This window comes from Papio anubis, chromosome 10 (genome assembly GCF_008728515.1).
Source record: "Papio anubis isolate 15944 chromosome 10, Panubis1.0, whole genome shotgun sequence".
NCBI classification, from domain to species: domain Eukaryota; kingdom Metazoa; phylum Chordata; class Mammalia; order Primates; family Cercopithecidae; genus Papio; species Papio anubis.
In genome coordinates, this window is record NC_044985.1 from 61,315,893 (window position 1) to 61,336,661 (window position 20,769).

Consider the following 20,769-nt stretch of genomic DNA (forward strand, 5'->3'; position numbering starts at 1 on the left):
CACACATGAAAACATCACAGATCAACACAAGGTTAATGGACTAAATTAACAGTCAACATTTAAACTGTAGGTATTTGGATCCTTGCTTCCTTCTTTCAGCCCTGAAATCACCCTTCTCAAAAGAAATAAAGATTATTCCAGAGCTTTAGTTAAACTCTAAGTATTTTATTAAAAACAAAGATATTCAGGTCTCTTAAAGCGGACTTCCAAAACTATGGATTAATTGCTTGTGAAATGGCCAAGTGGTCTATAATGTAATATTCTTACAATGAAACATCAGTCTGGAAAATTTACACAGAGGGAATGATTTCAAACAACTCAGTTGAAAACATATTTCCTTTCTTTCGTGTAAAACAATAATAATTAGGAAGGAAGTCAGTAGGAGATCCTTTTTAGATTATTATACATGAAAATAAAATGGCAAAAGCAATTTCCCCCCAAGGGAATGAGACTCAACAAAACTTAGTTTCCTATTTCCAACGCTATTTTTAAAATTTCATCTAAATATGTCTTAATTTAAACTAGAGTAAAAGAAAAATTGAGATTCGAATACACACGCATATACACACAGAAAATGAACACAGATATAAATGGTGGCCACAAATAATACATTTTTTCACAGCAAATACTTCATTTACTTAATAAAAAAACACATTTCTATACTAGTGTATACATTAAATGACATTGGTGTAGTTATATTATGCAGATAAACAATTTAGCAGTGCAGAGAGATGTACCAAACATGCAAGAACATTCAAAATTAAATTTAAAAAATGTACAACCCCAAATTACTAGTTGCAGACAAGGTCATGACAAACAGTGTCAGCATGACATTGGGCATTGCTAAATCTAAATGCTTATCATGAAATTCTCCAGATACACCTCATTTTATTTCTGCCCTCTATGTTTTATTCTATTATTCTTCACTTAGGAAGCTGGTGCAATTTTGGCCTTCTTGTAGTCAGACTTAACCTTTACATTTCCTGATACATTTGAGTTTTGGGAGTTCTTTACAGCATGTAGCAGAATAACAATTTCAGAGACTGTTACTCTGAAGCAGATAATGAAACCTCATTACAGTGGCATCGCCAGAATTTTTAGGGTCCCAAATTAGGTTTTGTTCTGTTGCTTTAATGAATCCTTTTTGTGTTTTGGTGTGTTTTGCTTTTTTTTTTCCAGCCAAAACATTTTTCTTTATATTTAAATCTTTCCCTAATATGTCTAGATTTCTGTCCCACTGGAAGGAAATTGTTTCACACTATTACTGGAGATGAAACTGGTTTTTGTCTTTCTGCAGTTTCTAAGAGTCAGCAGGAAAAATAGGTTTTAAAATAATTTTACTGCAGAATAAATTGGGCAGATTCTGTTTAATCACCTAGTGTAAGTGGATAAAGTATGATAAATTTTGATACACAGAAAAGGCAACCAGATTCTGGTAGCATTAATATTAGATAATATTGTTATTACACTAACACAAAATGTTAAAGATGATTTCTAACCCAACGTATTTGCAAATATACAATACCTGGAAATGCATAGACATCTCAGCTTTTAGAAACAAAATGCATGTGCAATTTTAACTTCTCTTGACTTACTTTATAAATTCACTTTTAAATTAATGACTACCATTTATGTGATATGTATGATATCAGATAATCTAAAATTGTTTTTTATGAAATAAAAGGACATATAAGCTGGGTGTAGTGGCTCACATCTCTAACCCTAACACTTTGGTAGGCCAAGGCAGGAGGATCGCTTGAGCCCAGGAGTTCGAGACCAGCGTGGTTAGCATAGTGAGGCCTCGTCTTTACAAACAATGCAAAATTTAGCTGGGCGTGGTGGTGCACACCTGTGATCCCAGCTACTCATGAGGCTGAGGCAGGATGGATCACTTAAGTTGGAGAGGTCAAGGCTGCAGTGGCTGTGATTGTGCCACTGCCCTCCAGCCTGGGTTACGGAGCAAGACCCTGTCTCAAAAAAAGAAGGACATATTTTTTAAAAAATTGTATTGATGACTACATCTTTCATCATAGTTAGAGACAGACTCAAGACATCTGTAGTATGATTGTGTTTATGTCTACCCCAAATATGTAACTTTTTATTATGTCTTTATTAAGAAGATGACCGCTTTAGGTTTGTTGCTATTTTATTTGAGAAGAATAAAAAAGAAAATTATCTGGAAAAATTTTTTAAAGCTAAACACATCTTGGTCCTTTGGTGTGGGGACTGAATAAAAGTCAGTACTTTTATTTAATAGATGGAGAATCTAAGACTTGGAGAGTCCTAAGATTACAGGTTCAGCTGGTGGCCAAGCTAGGAGGGAGTTCCAGTCTGCTATGCACTGAATGGCGCCCTTTGCAGTATGTGAAGCTGTCCCTACCCACCAGGATTGCCACTATATTGTAGATTGCGCACATATTAGCTACATACTGATTAGTAAGACTAAATAGCATGTCTAAAAAAATACATCTCATCCAAAAAGTAGGATGAATTTATTTCAACCATTAATGCCAAGAGACCTGAGAAAGCAAACATAATCTGGTCAGTTTGAGTTTTTACAAGAAGGCTCACATTTCAAATGTCTTTCTCCCATAGGAAATAAACATTAATAATAAGGACTGGGAAACTTTCTTTCTCTTTTTTGGAAAAGCAGAATATATGGATAACTGCATATGCCTCACATTTTAGCAAAATTATAAATTTTTTAGAAAAGGGATTAAAAATGCCTGAAACCCGCAAGAGTTCAACCTCTAACCTCTGGGGTTGTTGGCACCAGGAAGCTGCTACCTTCCTTTCCACTGCTTCATGGTCATGGAGATGCAGACCCATGGCATTAGTCAGCAGTTTCTGAATCTTGACCCACAATAGGAAAGATATCTCAAGACAGGAGAAATAGATGGAGGCAATTACAAACAGCTACTAGATTGATGGTTGACATTGTCAGGGCTCCACTATATGGCAGATTGCAATGGTGTTGAACTCCCCTTGCTACCAGTGGATGTTGCTATTGGCAACCATGCAGTGAAGCCAATAAAAAGGCAAGGAAATGAGAGGAAAACTCAACCTTAGTGGAGGCTGTAGGGTTTGTGCTATAAATTATGTTCCCCTTAGCAATATGTAGCATCAACGTTCAGGATAGCTACAGTGCTCACGGCAGCCTGCAGTCTCTGTCAGACGCTGGGTCCAGTTTTGTCATAAAGCACATGCTTTAAAATGTTGCTGTAGATGGACTGGCATCCGTTTGTCTGGGCTATTTATTTATTTATTGTTGGTGAGGATAACAGATGTGGGCTCATCTCTGCCACACAGACTGATTTTCAATTCCCGTTCGTGATATAAACATGATGTGGCACATTACCCAGAAACACCTGCAGTGCTTCGGAGCTGCAGACACACCATGATCTCGCAGACCAGACTCTGTCTCTGACTCCACCCACCCTTTGTTCCTCACCTGAAGGAGGAGAGACAGCCCTGCAGCAGCTATTTTCCTTTATAGCAGAGTGATACAGAAAACTGGCTTAATAAAATCCATAAATCTGAACAACCTCCTCTTACCTGCTCTGCAGAGGCAGTTTTTTCCTGCACTCATTTCCCCCTCTACTTTCTCCAGTCTTCCCTGCAGAGACAGCTGTAAAGGGTAGCTAGGAACATTATTTTTTAGGGCTCTCACTCCTTCCTTCTCCCCTTTCTCAATCCCCTCCCTACTCGAGTGTCTCTCTTTTCTCAGCAATTGATGACAGGGTTCTACATCTTCATGTTTTTGGTTGGAAGTGCCATTTTTCTTTGTTTGGATTGACTTTCACCTTTTTTTTTTTTTTTTGGCAGTTCCCTTAACCACCTGCCTCAGTCCCTGTCTTTCCTTTATTGGTGTTCTTATATTTCTTCTTCTTGCTTGCTTTTATTCCCCTCTTAGTCTGGTTTATACATTTCTTTTACTTTGTTTCTTGCCATGAAGAGTCTTTTTCTCTACAATTACCTGCTCTCCCCTCACTTCCATTTTGGTATCTTAATTTTACCCATTTCTTCTGCTAACATTTCCTGAATTGTCTACTGTGTGCCAGGAAAACAATGTCCCTTGTAGAACATGGCCCCTCTTTCTTTCATATTTGTAAAGTTAATGATTGATAATGATTAATAACAATAACAAGGGCCGGGCACGGTGGCTCACGCCTGTAATCCCAGCACTTTGGGAGGCAGAGGTGGGTGGATCACCTGAGGTCAGGAGTTCGAGACCAGCCTGGCAAACATGGTGAAATCCTGTCTCTACTAAAAATACAAAAATTAGCCAGGCGTGACGGTGGGCACCTGTAATCCCAGCTACTCAGGAGGTTGAGGCTGGAGAATTGCTTAAACCCAGGAAGCCGAGGTTGCAGTGAGCCGAGATCGCGCCATTGCACTCCAGCCTGGGCAACGAGAGTGAAAACTCCGTCTCAAAAAACAAAAACAAACAAAAACAATAATAAGAAAAATGGTTTGTAAATTTTAGATTTTTTTAAGGACTGGAATGGCCCTCAGGTTTAAACTAGTCCAGGGATGTTCAAACTCCTCAGAGTCCCTGTGGACCCCCATGTATGTAATCGAAGAGATAAAGGTTTGTAGGTGCTCTGGATGTCCAAATCCTGCTTATAATTCACCTAGGAATTCAGCTTTTTGATGTTTTATATGTTGGGGATTCGTTGAAAGATTTATTTGAACAAAGAGTTGTAAGGTTAAAACATGTTCAAGAATCATTTCCTAGTGTAATCTAATTTGACAAATAAGGAAACAAGCTTGGAGAAGTGAAGTGACTTGTTCAAGTCAATCTAGTCAATAATGCCAAAGCTAGGGATAGAAATCTATCTTCTAGCCCAGCGTTCTTTGGATAAGATATACTATGTCCACAATTTCTCAAAACAGGGAGCAAAGCAGCTTTCTAGTCATTACATCTACTTAATACAGTTTATTCTTACCTATTGTAAACTTGGCTTCCTATAGAATATGCGTTCTTTGCCCAGACTGTTATTTCTTAACATTTGAAGCATTATTTCTTATACTTAAAGAAAAATCCAAAATTAGGGACCCCTATACTTTGCTTTAAGTTGGTTACTGGCAGTAACCTTACATTTTATATCAGAACTCTTCACTAGGAGAACTCAAGGTGGTCAATGCTTAGTCTCCATGGCTCTGCTCTGTCCTGTGAACCATAGTTTCTAGATGTCACCTGTGGTAAATCCAGCTACAGATTTCCTTCCACCCTTACTTTAATCAAAATCTATCAATCCATTCCTTCTGGGAGAAAACTTGGTCTGTAATGAAGGTTGAATTTTAAACCTCTGGAAAAGGGTACCATAGTCCAAGTCTAGAATTACCCATCAAACACATTTGCTATACTCCTACTATGTATTCCTTTTTAGGGGGAGAACTGAGATTGACCAGTATTTATAAGGATAGTATAGGTTACTTTTAGGTAGCCAATTCTAAAGGATCCATCAATAAGAAGCTCTAGGATTAAAAATAAAATACCTCTATGGAATACAAATTAGGATTCTTGGGACAGTCTGGCACAAAAAGGCATTCAGGGACAGGAAGCAAAGACAGGCAGTGTTTGGCTTCTAACAAACAGAAAAGCCATATACAAAATGAAGCAGCGCTAATGACACTTTTACTGTTCAGTGTTCCCTCAGCTCAGAGCGAGTAGGCCGCCTGTCCACAGATCCTTGGATCCAAAACAGTCCCCACCCAAAGCCTTCATTTCAGCCCATGTGTGTTCATTAGGGAAAAAGTGAGGGTCCTGGGGTGTGCCCCCTGCCCCACCTCTTTCTTTGTCCTTCCCGTTGCTCTCTCTGCTGCTGATCACGCTTCAAGGTGAAAGCCCAGGCATGCTTCCCAGTGCATCCTTGAGATGTTAGGTCTTTCTGAACTAAAAGAACAAAAGGATGACATGGCTGGACTGAAAGTGGCCCTTCAGGCTGAGTCACTTTGTAGCTGCAGCTGACCTGAAGGGTTAGTTCCTGTCTTCCGTGGCTACCATAACACTGGCAGGGGAGGATGAGGCAGTTGAGGCCAGCAGCCGTTTTTGGTGCAGCTCTTCCCACTTACTTCTGTTTGCAGCTACTGAATCTAGCATCGGCTTCAGTTTCACATTGACCTTCACCAGTGCCTAAAACAAAACAAAATACAGGTGGAGGAGAGAGGAAACAGAGTAACTGACATGATTTTCCCCCTTTCATTTATGAGGAGAATGTAAACTGGCTGTAGGAAATGAAAGTGATGATTATTTTGGTAAACAAGAGCTATTTACAGAAGTAAATATGCATTTAACACCAATGTGTTGTATTAATAGAGCCTACTTAGAGAATGAAAAATAAGACATCACCAGCATGGTTGTGTACAACTCTAGGGGACACCAGCCATGTAGACTCGAATCCTGTTTTACAACTACATCAAGCAAGACAGGAAACAAAATATCCAGCTCACATATGCCTACTTATTTGTGCATCTTTGCCTACCATAGAGGGCTCCAGATCTCAATTGACTATGAACTTAAATTTTTACAAAATAATCCTACAATTGCTCTACCGTAGATGACTCTGGGTGGACTTAATTGAATAGGAAAAGCCAGGTAAAATCCTGAAATGAGAAGGTGCTCATTTTTAAAGCTAAAGATCTAAGAGTTGTGCTAAATATACAAAGCATGGAAACATGCATGGAAATAGACATGGCAGAAAGGGAAGCAGTGTGGAAGAGAGTGACAGAGGGATGAAAGGGGGATGAGGGAAGAGGGAATGTAAGGTGTGGCCAGGGGCAGATGGACCACCAGGCTGATGAAAGTCAGGCTTTAGCATCCTCACTTGTGCCAGACTCTTCTAAGTATATTATTTTGTGCGTAATTTTGTGTGTGTGTGTTTTTGAAAGAGTCCTCCTGTTCCTAAATGGTATAAGCTTGTCTCACCGCTCCTGGTTTGCCCCTGGTAGTGGAATGAGAGCCCTAAAAGTAAGATGGCTTACTTTAATTTAATGCAAATGAGTCCTTCTTCAGCTTTCATATCAGAGGGCTTGGGGCAGGGCCGAGGATTTTGTTTCTGAACTGGGACTAGAACAAATTCAAGGAGCTCAGATTAAAGAGCAATAGGTAAATATTTTACAGATCAGAGGGGCATGGAGTTTACTCTGCCCAACAGGAAAATTCCACTATTCTCTACTTTACTGATTGTTTTCTTTCTTTTAAATGCATGAATATCTACATTTTACTTATTTTAACTTTTTTTAACTTTTCATAATGAAAGGCTTCTAACATATTCAACCAGTAAAATATGATCAGCAAAAATATCTATTATGTACCTATATGCCAATAAAAATGAATAATAAGTATAAGTAAAGCCACCCCTGTAAAACATATGTAACAGAGTCTAGAAGCCTTTTAATTTTCTGGACAGCTCAATGAAAAGGGAAATAAGATTTTGATGACATTTAACTTTTAGAAACATGGTCTTTGTCCTTTTAAAACATGAGGTTTTGGGGGATTGTTTCAAAAATAATACCTTTTCTTCCCTTCACAGTTATTTTATATATTTTAAGTAACATGTTGGTGTTAGAAAATATAGAAACAATAGGTTTAAAAAGTAAGAAATGGAGATAATTTATAATCTCATAACTGAAGAGATAAACACTACTAACTTTTGGGTTTTGCCTTGAATGAAATCTTTCCATTATGTTTCTAACTGGTTAAATGATCAGAACATCTAAAATATGGCCCGACGAGGTGGCTCACGCCTGTAATCCCAGCACTTTGAGAGGCTGAGGTGGGTGGATCATTTGAGGTCAGGAGTTTGAGACCAGCCTGGCCAACATGGTGAAACCTCATCTCTACTGAAAATACAAAAAAAATACACACACACACACACACACACACACATATGGTATTTTATAATCTGTTTACAAATGGACAGAATCAATGAGAATGTATGGATTTTTAAGCATTCATACTTCTTGGGCCTGTTTTCCATCTCCAGGATCTGAAAGAAATATAAAAAGCTGGCATCCCACGTGGATGAGGGGGAGCTTCCGTTAACACCTAACACCTCCTATGTGTTAAACACATTGCTGGCTGCTCTACATACTTCATCTCAGCTATTCCTCACAATGACTGTGCATTTTACCAATGATAAAACATATCCCCCCATGTTAGGATCGTGAATGATCCTTAGTCCTTCCGCCGCAGAAGGAAGATAAGAATCCATATAGGAAGTTAGGGGTTCCTTTTGTAATCTTTCCATTTGTTTTGGAAGCTATGGAGAAAACCATTGTTTTTCTCAAGTAAAAGTCAGGGACCGGACACTAACCTGGCATATAAAATGAAGATATAGAGAAATCTGCTGAAGATGTAGCATAAATGGGAAGCTCTTAAAGAGTCAAGAAGAAAAACCAAGGAATAATAAGGTACACATCTTGAAATTGTATGGCTTCAACCTTTGTCAATGCACAATTCCAACCAGCTAGTAATTGTATCATTCCTGTTTTTAGAGACTGTGATGGTGATGGGGAGACTGAGGACATGAACTTCTGAGGACACATTGAATGTGATTGCTGTTGTCATCAATTTGGGGTAAGGGTTGTCATCAATTTGGGGTAAGGGTTGACACCAGGACCTTCCTTCTGACTTACTCATGCCCATCTCTCCTTTCTTCTTTCCTCTTATCCATCAATTCTATCACCCATCATCTTGCATATGTATACAACTCTCGTGAATTCTGACATTGTTCTTTGAACGTAATCTTATGTCACTTGAGGTCTCCCCATCCCTTTAGACTTGAGATTAGACCTCAAATCTATTTCATGCTCTGGGGGACCTTTCAGACTCCTTCCAGTTATTTCCAAGTCTTATTTCCTTGTACTCTTTGACATCTTCTTGAGTCTACTTGGCCCTCTTGACTGCATTCTGCACCATTCCTAATGCAGTGTTTCATTTTATTTCCCCTTTTCATAGGAAATCCTATCACCCTCAACATTTTGGATGCCTACTAACTGTACCGACTTTAGAGGTTGTCACAGGGGAAGTGACTTACCCACTGACTTACTCTTACATACTCCTCTTCACCTCAAAGAGCACAGTCTTTTACCCCATGAAGAGTAATCCAGTTTTCTCCCCAGCCCTGTCTCACTGTTTTTATACAGGTCTGGACTGCCAACCAGCCAGTTTTTTCCCAGGCTCCCCAAAATTCTGAAAAATTAAAGTTTCCCTTTCTTGTTGCACTAAGGCCTATAAGGTAGTTTTTATTTTCCTTATAAAGAAATAAATAAAAGAAGGAACACAGAAGTTGTGAGATTATCAGCCTACGGAAAGGTGATTTCCCCCTTTATGCTTTGGGTCAGTAAGCTATTTTTTGTTCTGTGGACAGGGTTATATCCCTGGTCCCATGTAGACACCTTGTAGGTGCATCCCATTCATCACAAGGGGCACAAAAGGTGAACATATCATTAAGCCACTATGATTTCAGCACACCTTTTGAAAAGCCTTCTCCGAGCATGACTGTGGTTAGGGAGTAGTCAATAGTAAGTCCTCCAACAGGAAGAATAGCTCTTTTTCTGTTAGAATGCCAGAGTATATGGCTCCAAGCACAACTGCAAACCACCTGTTAGTAAACCTAATTTATCTGCTCAGATAATCCTGTGCTCCAGGGAGTTACATGAATATGAGTAAAACGTAACTAGATGTAAGTTAAGGGAGTGGGGTTGGGCACTGAAAGCCTGATGTCCTTAAGACAGAGTATATTCTATCTCTCTCTTAACAGTGATGTTTATCACGCTAAACAGAAACATCTAATTTTAAATCAGATTTACTAGTTATTTCATATGATAATAAAATAAAGCAACATTGTAACTCCAGCAGTGATCAAAATCCCCTTTATTTCCATGAGAAAAATGCAGGTGCTTGTTTTCTGCTCAATGCACAGTGCTTTTATTTAGACAATAGTGTGAGGAAGCCACAACTGCTATGGTTTTATTTAGTATAGCTTGGCACAAGCTTCTCTTTACTCTGATCAAGCCTTTTAATTAAACTGACTACTATAATTCCTATGGAAATTAGTGTTTATGTTATTTTCCTGCTACAAAAGCATTTCTCTAGAACTTTTTTTTTTTTTTAATCCCAGGAGTACAAATAGGAATTTTTTTCTGCTCGATGTGTAATTAAAAACTCATTTGATTACAATATTTCTGGCTCTGTTTTACTTATTAAATTCCTGTAATCAGTTTTCTTTTATGAAGCTGCTGGGAAACGATCTCAAAAGCAACACATTTTTTTCTTCCCTGGCAGGTTCCCAAGCATTTACTAAATTACATTCATAGCACCTGCCCATGATTCGAATCATTCCACCAATTTATTCCTTAAGTCATTTAAGTTTATTTGGCGTAGCCCCAAACAGCTTTCTTCCCTTTATCCTTGCTCTTTGTTCTACTTCTTGCTTCCTTTGTGTGGAATAAGGAAATCGGGGAGGGAGGAGGAATACATATTTCTCAGAATTCCTCTTTCTTTTTGTTTTATATTCTCCTGAAACACAGAATTGCCATAGAGGAATATCGTTTTCCTGTGGCCAGGTGCTGGTTCTAGGCAAAGGTTACAAAACTCCTATCTTGAAGACTTACTTTTTTTTTTTTTGAGACGAGGTCTAGCTCTGTCGCCCAGGCTGGAGTGCAGTGGCGGGATCTCGGCTCTCTGCAATCTCCGCCTCCCGGATTCAAGTGATTCTCTTGCCTCAGCCTCCTGAGTAGCTGGGACTGCAGGCGCCCGCCACCACGCCCGGCTAAGTTTTTTGTATTTTTAGTAGGGACGGGGTTTCACCATGTTAGCCAGACTGGTCTCCATCTCCTGACCTCGTGATCCCCCCGCCTCGGCCTCCCAAAGTGCTGGGATTACAGGCGTGAGCCACCGCGCCCGGCCGACTTACTCTTACACTCTAAATTTGTTACAGAAAGGTAGTTAGCTGAGAGAATATGGAACTATTAAAATACTAGTAAAGCAAGGGTTTATCCACGAACCTAAATTCCAAGGCTTATGGTGATTATGTGTAGTGAGTCATCATTAAGAGAATTGCTTTTAGTATTTAAAAGTTTCTCATCAAGTGACACGTGATGGGTTCTTTGAGAATGCTACTGTCTAGTTTGCCTCGCTCCTCAGTGAAAGAGAAGGGGTGAAACTTAGCCCATTGAAACGAAACCCATCTGGTCACTCTCCATATACACACGGAGGAATTCTAAAGGTTATGCATGCGGCTGCATCAGCCTCAAGACACCTGACTCTCCTCTGTGGCGTCCCTGCTGCGCAACCACGCAGCTACCGTGGAGACCCATTCAGAGCCAGTGCCTGCACCACCTCCCAGGGGAGTCCATTTAGTCTTTGATTGTTCTGTTTTTAAAATGTTGTTCCTTTATGTTGAACTGAAATCTATACCCCTGTAACTTCTACGTAATGGTTTTAATCCTCAGGGTGCTCTCTCTTTAAACCAGAATTTTCTTTAGTAGTGTAGGACTGATAACTCAGGTTTTGTTTCACGTGTAGGTCAGAGTTGATGCTGACCTAAAAACCCTATTTGGGATGCAGTGCTTCTCCCTTGGGGCAACCTTTTTGACATCACTGGGGCCCCAAGTTCCTTCCAGTTCCCTCTTGGCCCATCGCAGACAGGACCTGGGATACTTGCCCCACTATGGGACACAGTCTGGGCATCTGGTCATCTAGGTGGCTGAGGGACCCCACTTCCTTCCTGATTTCATTCACACTCCATTGTTGAGTTCTCTTGTGACCAGCACATACAGTTTATTCCATATTTTATTTATGTTTTGAATAAGGAACACATTCACATAGTTCCGTGGATACAAAAGGGTACAAAGGTGCAATATAAAATTTCCCTTCTACTATTTCCCGGCCACTCAGTTTCCTCCCCTAGAGGCAACAGATGTTTTCAGTGTCTTGAGTAGATAATCAAGAAAATTTTTCTGAATATGTAAGCACATAATATATTTGCCCCTTTTTACAAATGGTAGTACACCATACCGATTGATCGGCATTTTGCCTTTTATTCTTAATATATCTTGGGAAAAATCTCATATCACTACAAAATTAGATTTTCTCATTTTTTGTGGCTAACTAGGATTCCACTGCTGTCAAAATTTGTTTAACCAGTTCCTTTTTGATGGAACCCAAACATTGTTTGCATTTGGCCATTACAAATATTGCTGTAATGGATATCCTTGTACATAGCCTCTATATAGGTATGAAGTTTATCAGAGTCAAATTCTAGAATAGGTATTGCTGGGTCAAAGGGAATGTGTATTTGCATTTTGGTAGATATTACTGAATCAAGGAATATAATTTTACCTAAGATATATAGGAGGATTTTTATATTAGCCATACTAATAAGAGAGAGGGAACAGAAACCATAGCTATTGTTTAGATTAAGGCCTTGGAGAGATAGTGTGAGGGTGGATAGAGCTAAGAAGGATACACAAATCTAGAATTTGATCCCTCTCCTCTCTGTATACTCCAGATGCTAATTTCTACACAGTACACTTGGTATCACTCAAGTATCACAATCATGTTGTCCAGAAGGGTTGGTTTTACTCCCTCTCTGAAAGAAACTCCCCAAATGGTACTTGAATCTACCAAAATCTCTTACAGCAAATCAATAATCTTTGGCCAGTTACAGGTGTTTTCACTGTGTTTCATTGACTCTTACTGTCATTAGCAAACTTTTACTGAATGTTTGGTGTCAGACTGTAAGTGCTTAACACTGTCATATAATTTTCTCAGGAACTTTATGAAATGGATACTATTATTATCCTCTTTTTATATGTATAATTGAGGAAAAACCAAGGCCTGGATGGTGAACTCACTCGTGGTCAGTCACTTGGTAAGTAAAGAACTCAAACTGCAGGGTTTCTCTACCTCAGCACTATTGATGTTTTCGGTTAGATAATTCTTTATGGTGGGGGCTGTCTTTTGCATTATAGAATGCTCTAGAAGCTAGTAGCATCCCTCCCCAAAGTTGTGACCACCAAAAATGTCTCTAGATATTGCCAAATGTCCTCTGGGGAGCAGCATCTTCCCAGTTAAGAACCACTGCTCTGCTGCCTCTAAGCATTGTCTCGTCTCTATCAGGTCTTCAATGAACTCAGCTTCCCCTCAAATAGACGGAGGAATAAAAGTCACTAGCTACAGTCTGAACCCCAACAGCATCTCTGGCAGCAGAGAAGGAAAGACTTTTTCTTGAGCCAAATACATACTCTTCCTCACCTCGTTTTTCTGAAGACATTTAGGAAGGAGAAATAAGAGGAGTTTCTATATATTGAACGTTCACTCTGCTGGGCTAGGGCCAGGGCCTAAAGGCTATTATCTCATAAAATCTCTGCAGCAGTCCCACGAAGTAGGTACTTTTTTATAGATAAGGAAATTGAGGTTCACTTAGGGTAAATGCCTTGTCCATGGTCATATAGTGAGAGATGGAGCCAGGATGTTTACCTAAGTGTTTCTGACTCTAATGCATTGGCTGGAAAATTCCTTCCCTAGAGAACTAATCCTTCACCATTCTGTCTTCTCTGTGAAGTCTTCTCTGGTCTTCTGGTATAGAACCAGAACTCTCCTTCCTTGGGCATGCCTGTAGTACACTCTCCATCTCTCCAATTCTATCCATCACACTGAAAATGTCTTTGTATTTGTTTGCAATTCTTCAAAGATCCTGTCTTCTGATTGTATTTTTGTCTCTTTGTACTTGTCTTTTTTCCCCCTTCTGCCTCCTTTTAAGCCAAGTTTTAAAAGTGCTGGTTTTCAGCAATTTGATCGTCATGTACGTTGCTGTAGTGTCCTTCATGTGTCTTCTGCTTGGCTTCATTGAGAATCTTGGTTCTTTAACACTGTCATATAATTTTCTCAGGAAGCTTACAAAATGGATACTATTATTATCCTCTTTTATATATATAATTGAGAAAAACCAAGGCCTGGACGAAGAACTCACTCGTGGTCATTCACTTGGTAAGTGAAGAACTCAAACTGCAGGGTTCATTTATTTATTTCCACCACCCTGTCTTCAGCTATGTTTTACGTCTATCTTTTCCCTCTGGGACTCTAATCATACATATTTAGCCATTAGTGTTGTCTCACAGCTCAAATGATGCTCTGCTCATTTCTCTTCCATCTTTTCTATATTATTTTGGATAGCTTCTGTTGCTGTCACTGAGATTTTCTTTTGCAGGGCTTAATCTGCTATGGATCTCATCTACTATATTTTTTTTACCTCAAAAATTAGAGTTTTCATTTCTAGAAGTTTGATTTGGGTCTTTTAAATATCTTTCATGACCTCTTAATCATGCTTAATCTTTCCTCTACCCTCTGAAATATCTAAGTATAATAACTATCTTAATGTCTTTTTCTACCAAGTCTATGATCTATGTAATCTCTGAATCTGTATTGATTGCTTTTTCTAATTATTATGCGTCAGATGTTTTTGCTTCTTTGCATGTTTGGTAATTCTTGATGAACATCAGACATTGTACAGTTTATATTGTTAGGTGATGGATTTTTTTCCCATTGCTTTAAGCCTTTTTCAATTTTGTTCTGGAATATTGTTAGGTTATTTGGAAACAATTCAATCCCTTTGGGGCTTGCTCTTCAGCTGCGCAAGCTGGTTCCAAAGCAGACTTTTTTTGTGGAGGGCTAATTTGCTCCCATTATTGATGCAATACCCTTCTGACAACTGTATCCAATGCCTCATGTATTTCAAGGCTTTTCTTGGGTACTGTGGCTGGCAGGAGCATGGACTATTTTCCCCAGTCTGTGTGACCTCTGTGGATCACTACTCGCTCCTTTTTGCTTCAGCCTCAGTAGTTTCCTCGCATGGATATGATGAACATCACTAACCTGAAGACTCAGAGTGGCCCTCTGCAGATCTCTGGAGCTTTTTCTGTGCAGTCCTCTCTTCTCTCTTACTCTTCCCTGGGAACCGTAACTTCTTTGGCATCCCTAGACTCCTAGCTCTGCCTCCTTAATTCAGCAAGATCACTGGGCTCTGCCTGGATTCCCCCTGCCTGTGCCATGGCCTAGAAATTCTCTTCTGGCAATAAGCTGGAACAGTTGTAGGACTCACTTCATTCGTTTTTCTCACTCAGGAACCAGTGTATTATGTTGTCTGTTGCCCATTGACTGAAAAGTGTTGTTTCATATATTTTTCAGTTTTTTTTTTTTTTTTTTTTGGCCCCTGTTACTCAATCATGGCTAGTAGCAGAGGTCCCTTATCACTGGTTTTAAAAACTCTGTCTTGCTTAGTATCCCACAAGCTCAGAGAGAGAGAAAGAGTGGTAACAAGGTCTTTTATCTTTGTATTTTCAACACCTGGCACAGTGACCCTAGAAGCAGCAGCCTCTCCTCCATTCCTCCCCATAGAACAGTGGCAGGAAGAAGGGTTAAGACTAGGATAGCTGCCAGTGGCTGAGAGTGGGAATAGGATGTTCTGACCTGCTACAAAATCCTGCTGTAAAAACACACCTAGAATGAACCACTTGGGAAATGGATATATTTTCTCTTACTACCATTATTCCTGGGCCTTTCTTTTTATCAGTTTGCCAACCTGCTAAGAGCCAGGTTCTGGCCTTGATGTTTCTCTGCCATTGTGGTCCACATCTGTTATCTGGCACAGTTTGTGCTTATTAGTTGACCACAGTTACTTCTTGGAACCCAGCTGCTGGATAGACAGGGCAGATGTGGGACAAGAGAGTAGCAGAGAGATGCCATGCTCTTAGAAAAAGTGAGTACTCCCATACTCTGTTGTTGGAAAGGGGCATAGAGAAACCCCATCAAATTAAAACCAGATTAGTGTTTGAACCTGAAAATGTCCAACTGTGTCATTAATATATTTTTTAAAACTTTGAGGAAATTGACTATTCATTTATTAAGAAAAAAAGACATTTATTAAGAAAAAAATGGACAGAGAAGATGGTTTTGGCCTCCTGTTGTTGAAGTCTATTTTGAGAGTTGCTAGTGACATCACTTATTATTTTTTGCCTTCTCTCACCTCCACCTTACCCAAGAGAAATAATCAGAAACTAAGCAACACAATATACTGTAGAGGAGAAAGAACTTAGAGTATTTTTTTAAATATCTATTTTTAAAAATATAAAGTTAGACTTGGAACTTATGTATCTGTTTGAGGCAGCATATTCCTGTTACGAGGTCATGATCACTTTACTACCATGATTATTCCCTTTCTGGATGAAAATGTCAAAAAAGTCATTGGAAGTTGGTATTTTGAAATGGAAAATCATTGATGATATGACCAACTGTTATCATCTCTGCTCAGATTCTTCAGCAGGAGGGACAAGAGAACATGCAAGTGGTGGCAGGCCCTGAAATTCTCATGAATTCATGTGCCTGTCCAACAGTTACAGGCGCAAAGAGCATCTTTAAGAAACAGGTTCCTGTTCAAGGTGTATGACTTCAGAGACAGGTAGCCAATTGTGGGAGCAGATCCTAAGTTATGAATTAGTGAATTGTTGAACTGCTAATCCCTCTTAGGTCCAAAGGTTATGATTATTCATGATTTAATCTGAGATACTCCCAGATTTTACATGCCACATCTCAGTGCTGCAGTTGGCTGGAAATCACTTTGACTTTCCAGCCTTCTACTTTTGTATGGGTTGTAGAGGCCAGAAACTCAGTGGATGGACTGTTTAGAACTGAACTCCTCACCTTCCCTCAAGCCTTCCTCTTAGGTTTACTCTGTCAGGGAACTGGACATTATCATCTAACCAGCTGTCCTACCCAGCTATCCATGGGTCATCCATGACATCTTCCTCTTCTGCTTACATCCAATCTGTCACAAAGTCCTGTCAACCCCACTTCCAAAATATCTTTGAACATGATTCTGTTGCCATTTCCACAACCCTGGTTTAGGCTACCATCATCCCCCTGACTGTTTTAAACCTACTACAGCCTCCTAACCAGTCTCCCAGCCTTCCTCTTGCCCCTGTCCAATCGACACTCCATATTGAAGCCACCATGGAGCAGTCAATCAGAAACACAAATCTGAGCTTGCCATTCACTTCTCTAAGACTTTCAGTGGCTCCTATTTGATATGAATATGCTCATCAACGCAAGTCCAAATCCTTCAATGTGGCCTATAAGACCCTATCAGAAAAAGAGTATTGTGGTAGTAAGAGAGAATGAAATCCAGAAACAAAACAAAATAGAAACAAAACCAGAAAGTCTGATGGAAAACTTGGGTTGTGGTACAAAAACAGAACGTTGAAATGCCAAAATAATCCCACCAAGTTTTCTAGAAATCCTGAAATACACATCTTTATATGCATTTTCACATTTTCCTGAGTCAAAAAAAAAAAAAAAAAAAGCTAGACTCCACATGGTGTGTTTGGCAGGAGACAGCTAAAGTGTTAGTTACTATATGTGAGAGCAGATGGAGCTGGCTGTGGAGTCCAGATGGAAGGCAGCAAACAGACTCTTCCTAAACCTCACTCCTTCCCTCCCCAGTTCAATGGCTTTTGAAACTCAAAGTTGTGTAAAAATTAATTTGCATTAAATTGCTTAAGATAATGTATTAACTACCATAGAAGGCTTCCAGCAGTTTTTAAAACTTGCTTTGAAAAACAAATAATCAAACTATAATGGTGAACACAGACTTCCTTGGATGTTTTTAAGCATTCACATTAAAGATACCAGCCTTAAAACATATCTTTTTTGTGTTATTTGCAGAGGTTGGAAAATTAATAATAATTATTTATGTAGGTAGCTTACACATGTAACTGTGTAAGACACTGTGGTATATTTATGCTTCATGTAGTTTATCTCATTAAATTCTCAAAACTACCAGGTATGTGCATTATCAACCCATTTTAGAGAGGAGAAAATCAGGCTCAGAAAGGCTACATAATTTGCCTGGGGCCACAGCGCCAGGGTTTGGTCTCAGGTCTCTGACTCCAGAGCCCAGGTTGGTAACCACCTACCATATGTGTAATGCTGGCATGTGAGTTTGACTGGGTCAGCCTGCTGGTTAGAATTATGAATGAAAAGTGCATTTCTAGATAGGAATTGCCTGTTTATGTTCAGGAATATCTCATTAGCTAATAAATGTTTTCCTTAACAGACTCAAGTGCTGCTGTGGTCTCAGATGTGTTCATATGACTTAGGTCTGTGGAGGTCAAGATTGGTCAGAGGGCAAGTAAGAGGCAGAGTCACCCTGGAAAAGAGTGAACAGGGTTCAAGGTTACCAACATACAAGGCTGAAGTTTGGCAACAAGACCGAGGGTGAAATAATAAAAAAACACTCAGGCAGAGGCAAGGACTTAAATAGCTGATTCAGTGGGTTCATAACAGTTGAGTTCTTCTCAGACTAGAAAACAATGGCATTTAAAGGGCTCTAACTTTATAATTCCTGCCCTGTTTAAGGATATGATCATTTATTCTGCCAGAACTGTGGTATCCCTACCAGAGTTAGCAGTTGCCTACCCAATACACATTTTAATCTACCTTGAGCTTAGGAGTAGCCAGGGAAATGTAAGCAGAATTCATAAAGGCTTGAAGAAAACTCTTTAAATGGGGCTTATTCAGCTGGGAGGTGCGTTCTCTTGCCTTTGTCCCTATCTCTTTCTTGCCGTTGGAATATTGATATGGTTTGGCTGTCTCCCCAACCAAATCTCATCTTGGATTGTAACTCCCACAGTTGTAACCTCTGCCTAGGTTTTAGACATGACATGTCATGGGAGAAACCCAGTGGGAGGTAATTAAATTATGGGGGCAGGTCTTTCCCATGCTATTCTCATGATAGTGAATAAGTCTCATGAGATCTGATAGTTTTAAAAATGGGAGTTTCCCTGTACAAGCTTTCTCTCTTTGCCTGCTGCGACCCATGTAAGACATGACTTCCTCCTCCTTGCCTTCCACCATGACTGTGAGGCCTCCCCAGCCACATGGAACTGTAAGTCCCTTAAACCTCTCTTTCTTTTGTAAACCACCCAGTCTTCAGTATGTCTTTATCAGCAGTGTGAAAACGGACTAATACAATAAATTGGTACCAGTAGAGTGGAGCATTGCTGAAAAGACACCCAAATATGTGGAAGCAACTTTGGAACTGGGTAACAGGCAGAGTTTGGAACAATTTGGAGGGCTCAGAAGAAAACAGGAAAATGTGGGAAAGTTTGGAACTCCCTAAAGGCTTGTTGAGTGGCTTTGACCAAAATGCTGGTAATTATATGGACAATGAAATCCAGGCTGAGGTGGTCTCAGATGGAGATGAGGAACTTGTTGGGAAGTGGAGCAAAGGTGACTCTTGTTATGTTTTAGCAAAGAGACTGGCAGCATTTTGTCCCTGCCCTAGAGATTTGTGGAACTTTGAACTTGAGAGAGATGATTAAGGTTATCTGGTGGAAGAAATTGCTAAGCAGCAAAGCATTCAAGAGGTGACTTGGGTGCTGTTAAAGGGTATATGAAACACAGTGTAAAACTTTGGAAAATTTGCAGGCTGACAATGCAATAGAAAAGAAAATACCATTTTCTGAGGAGAAACTCAAGCCAGCTTCAGAAATTTGCATAAGTAATGAGGAACTGAAAGTTAATCCCCAAGACAACGGGGAAAATGTTTCCAGGCCATGTCAGTGGTCTTCACAGCAGCCCCTCCCATGACAGGCCCAGAGGCCTAGGAAGAAAAAATGGCTTCATGGGCCAAGCCCAGGGTCCCCCTGCTGTGTGCAGTCTAGGGACTTGGTGCCCTGTATCCCAGTCACTCTAGCCATGGCTAAAAGGGGCCAAGGTACAGCTTGGGCAGTGGCTTCAGAGGGTGCAAGTCCCAAGCCTTGGCAGCTTTCACATGGTGTTGAGCTTGCAAGTCCACAGAAGTCAAGAATTGAGGTTTGGGAATCTCTGCCTAGGTTTTAGAGGATGTATGGAAATGCCTGGATGCCCAGGAAGAAGTCTGCTGCAGGGGCGGGGCCCTCATGGAGAAACTCTGCTAGGGCAGTGTGGAAGCGAATGTTGGGGGTGGGGGAGCCCCCACACAGAGTCAACACCTGGGCACTGCCTAGTGGAGCTGTGAGAAGATGGCCACCATCCTCCAGACCCCAGAATGGTAGATCTACTGACAGCTTGCGTTATGCACCTGGAAAAGCCACAGATTCTTGACGCCAGCCCATGAAAATAGCCGGGAGGGAGGCTGTACCCTACAAAGCCACAGGGGCAGAGCTGCCCAAGACCATGGGAACCTACCTCTTGCATCAGCATAACCTGGATGTGAGACATGGAGTCAAAGGAGATCATTTTGGAGCTTGAAGATTTGACTGCCCCACTGGATTTCAGACTTGCATGGGGCCTTTAGCCCCTTTGTTTTGGCCAATTTCTCCCATTTGGAATGTGTGTATTTATCCAATGCCTACACCCCCATTTTATCTAGGAAGTGAGTACCTTGCTTTTGATTTTACTGGTTCATAGGCAGAAGGGATTTGCCTTGTCTCAGATGAGACTTTGGACTGTGAACTTTTGAGTTAATGCTGAAATGAGCTAAGACTTTGGGAGACTATTGGGAAAACATGATTGGTTTTGAAATGTGGGGATATGAGATCTGGGTGGGGCCAGTGGTGGAATGATATGGCTTGGCTGTGTCCCCACCCAAATCTCATCTCAAATTGTAACTCCCACAATTCCCACATGTCATAGGAGGAACCCAGTGGGAGGTAACTGAATTATGTGGGCAGGTCTTTCCCATGCTGTTCTCATAATATTGAATAAGTCTCAAAAAGTCT

The 20,769-nt window shown here is 40.2% G+C and overlaps 1 protein-coding gene across 2 annotated transcripts in view; it reads right to left on the minus strand.

Annotated features, from left to right (window-relative positions):
* Positions 1 to 4,403: 4,403 nt before the first annotated feature.
* PDE11A (phosphodiesterase 11A) overlaps positions 4,404 to 20,769 on the minus strand; it is a 455,368-nt gene continuing 439,002 nt past the window's right edge. The window contains exon 17 of one of the 2 annotated variants that reach the window (XM_031651382.1): positions 4,404 to 6,139. In XM_031651382.1, coding sequence (XP_031507242.1) covers positions 5,984 to 6,139 — 156 coding nt within the window. In that variant the 3' untranslated portion in view covers positions 4,404 to 5,983. The remainder of the gene's footprint in view (positions 6,140 to 20,769) is intronic. The other variant, XM_009182512.4, reaches the window with a different exon arrangement.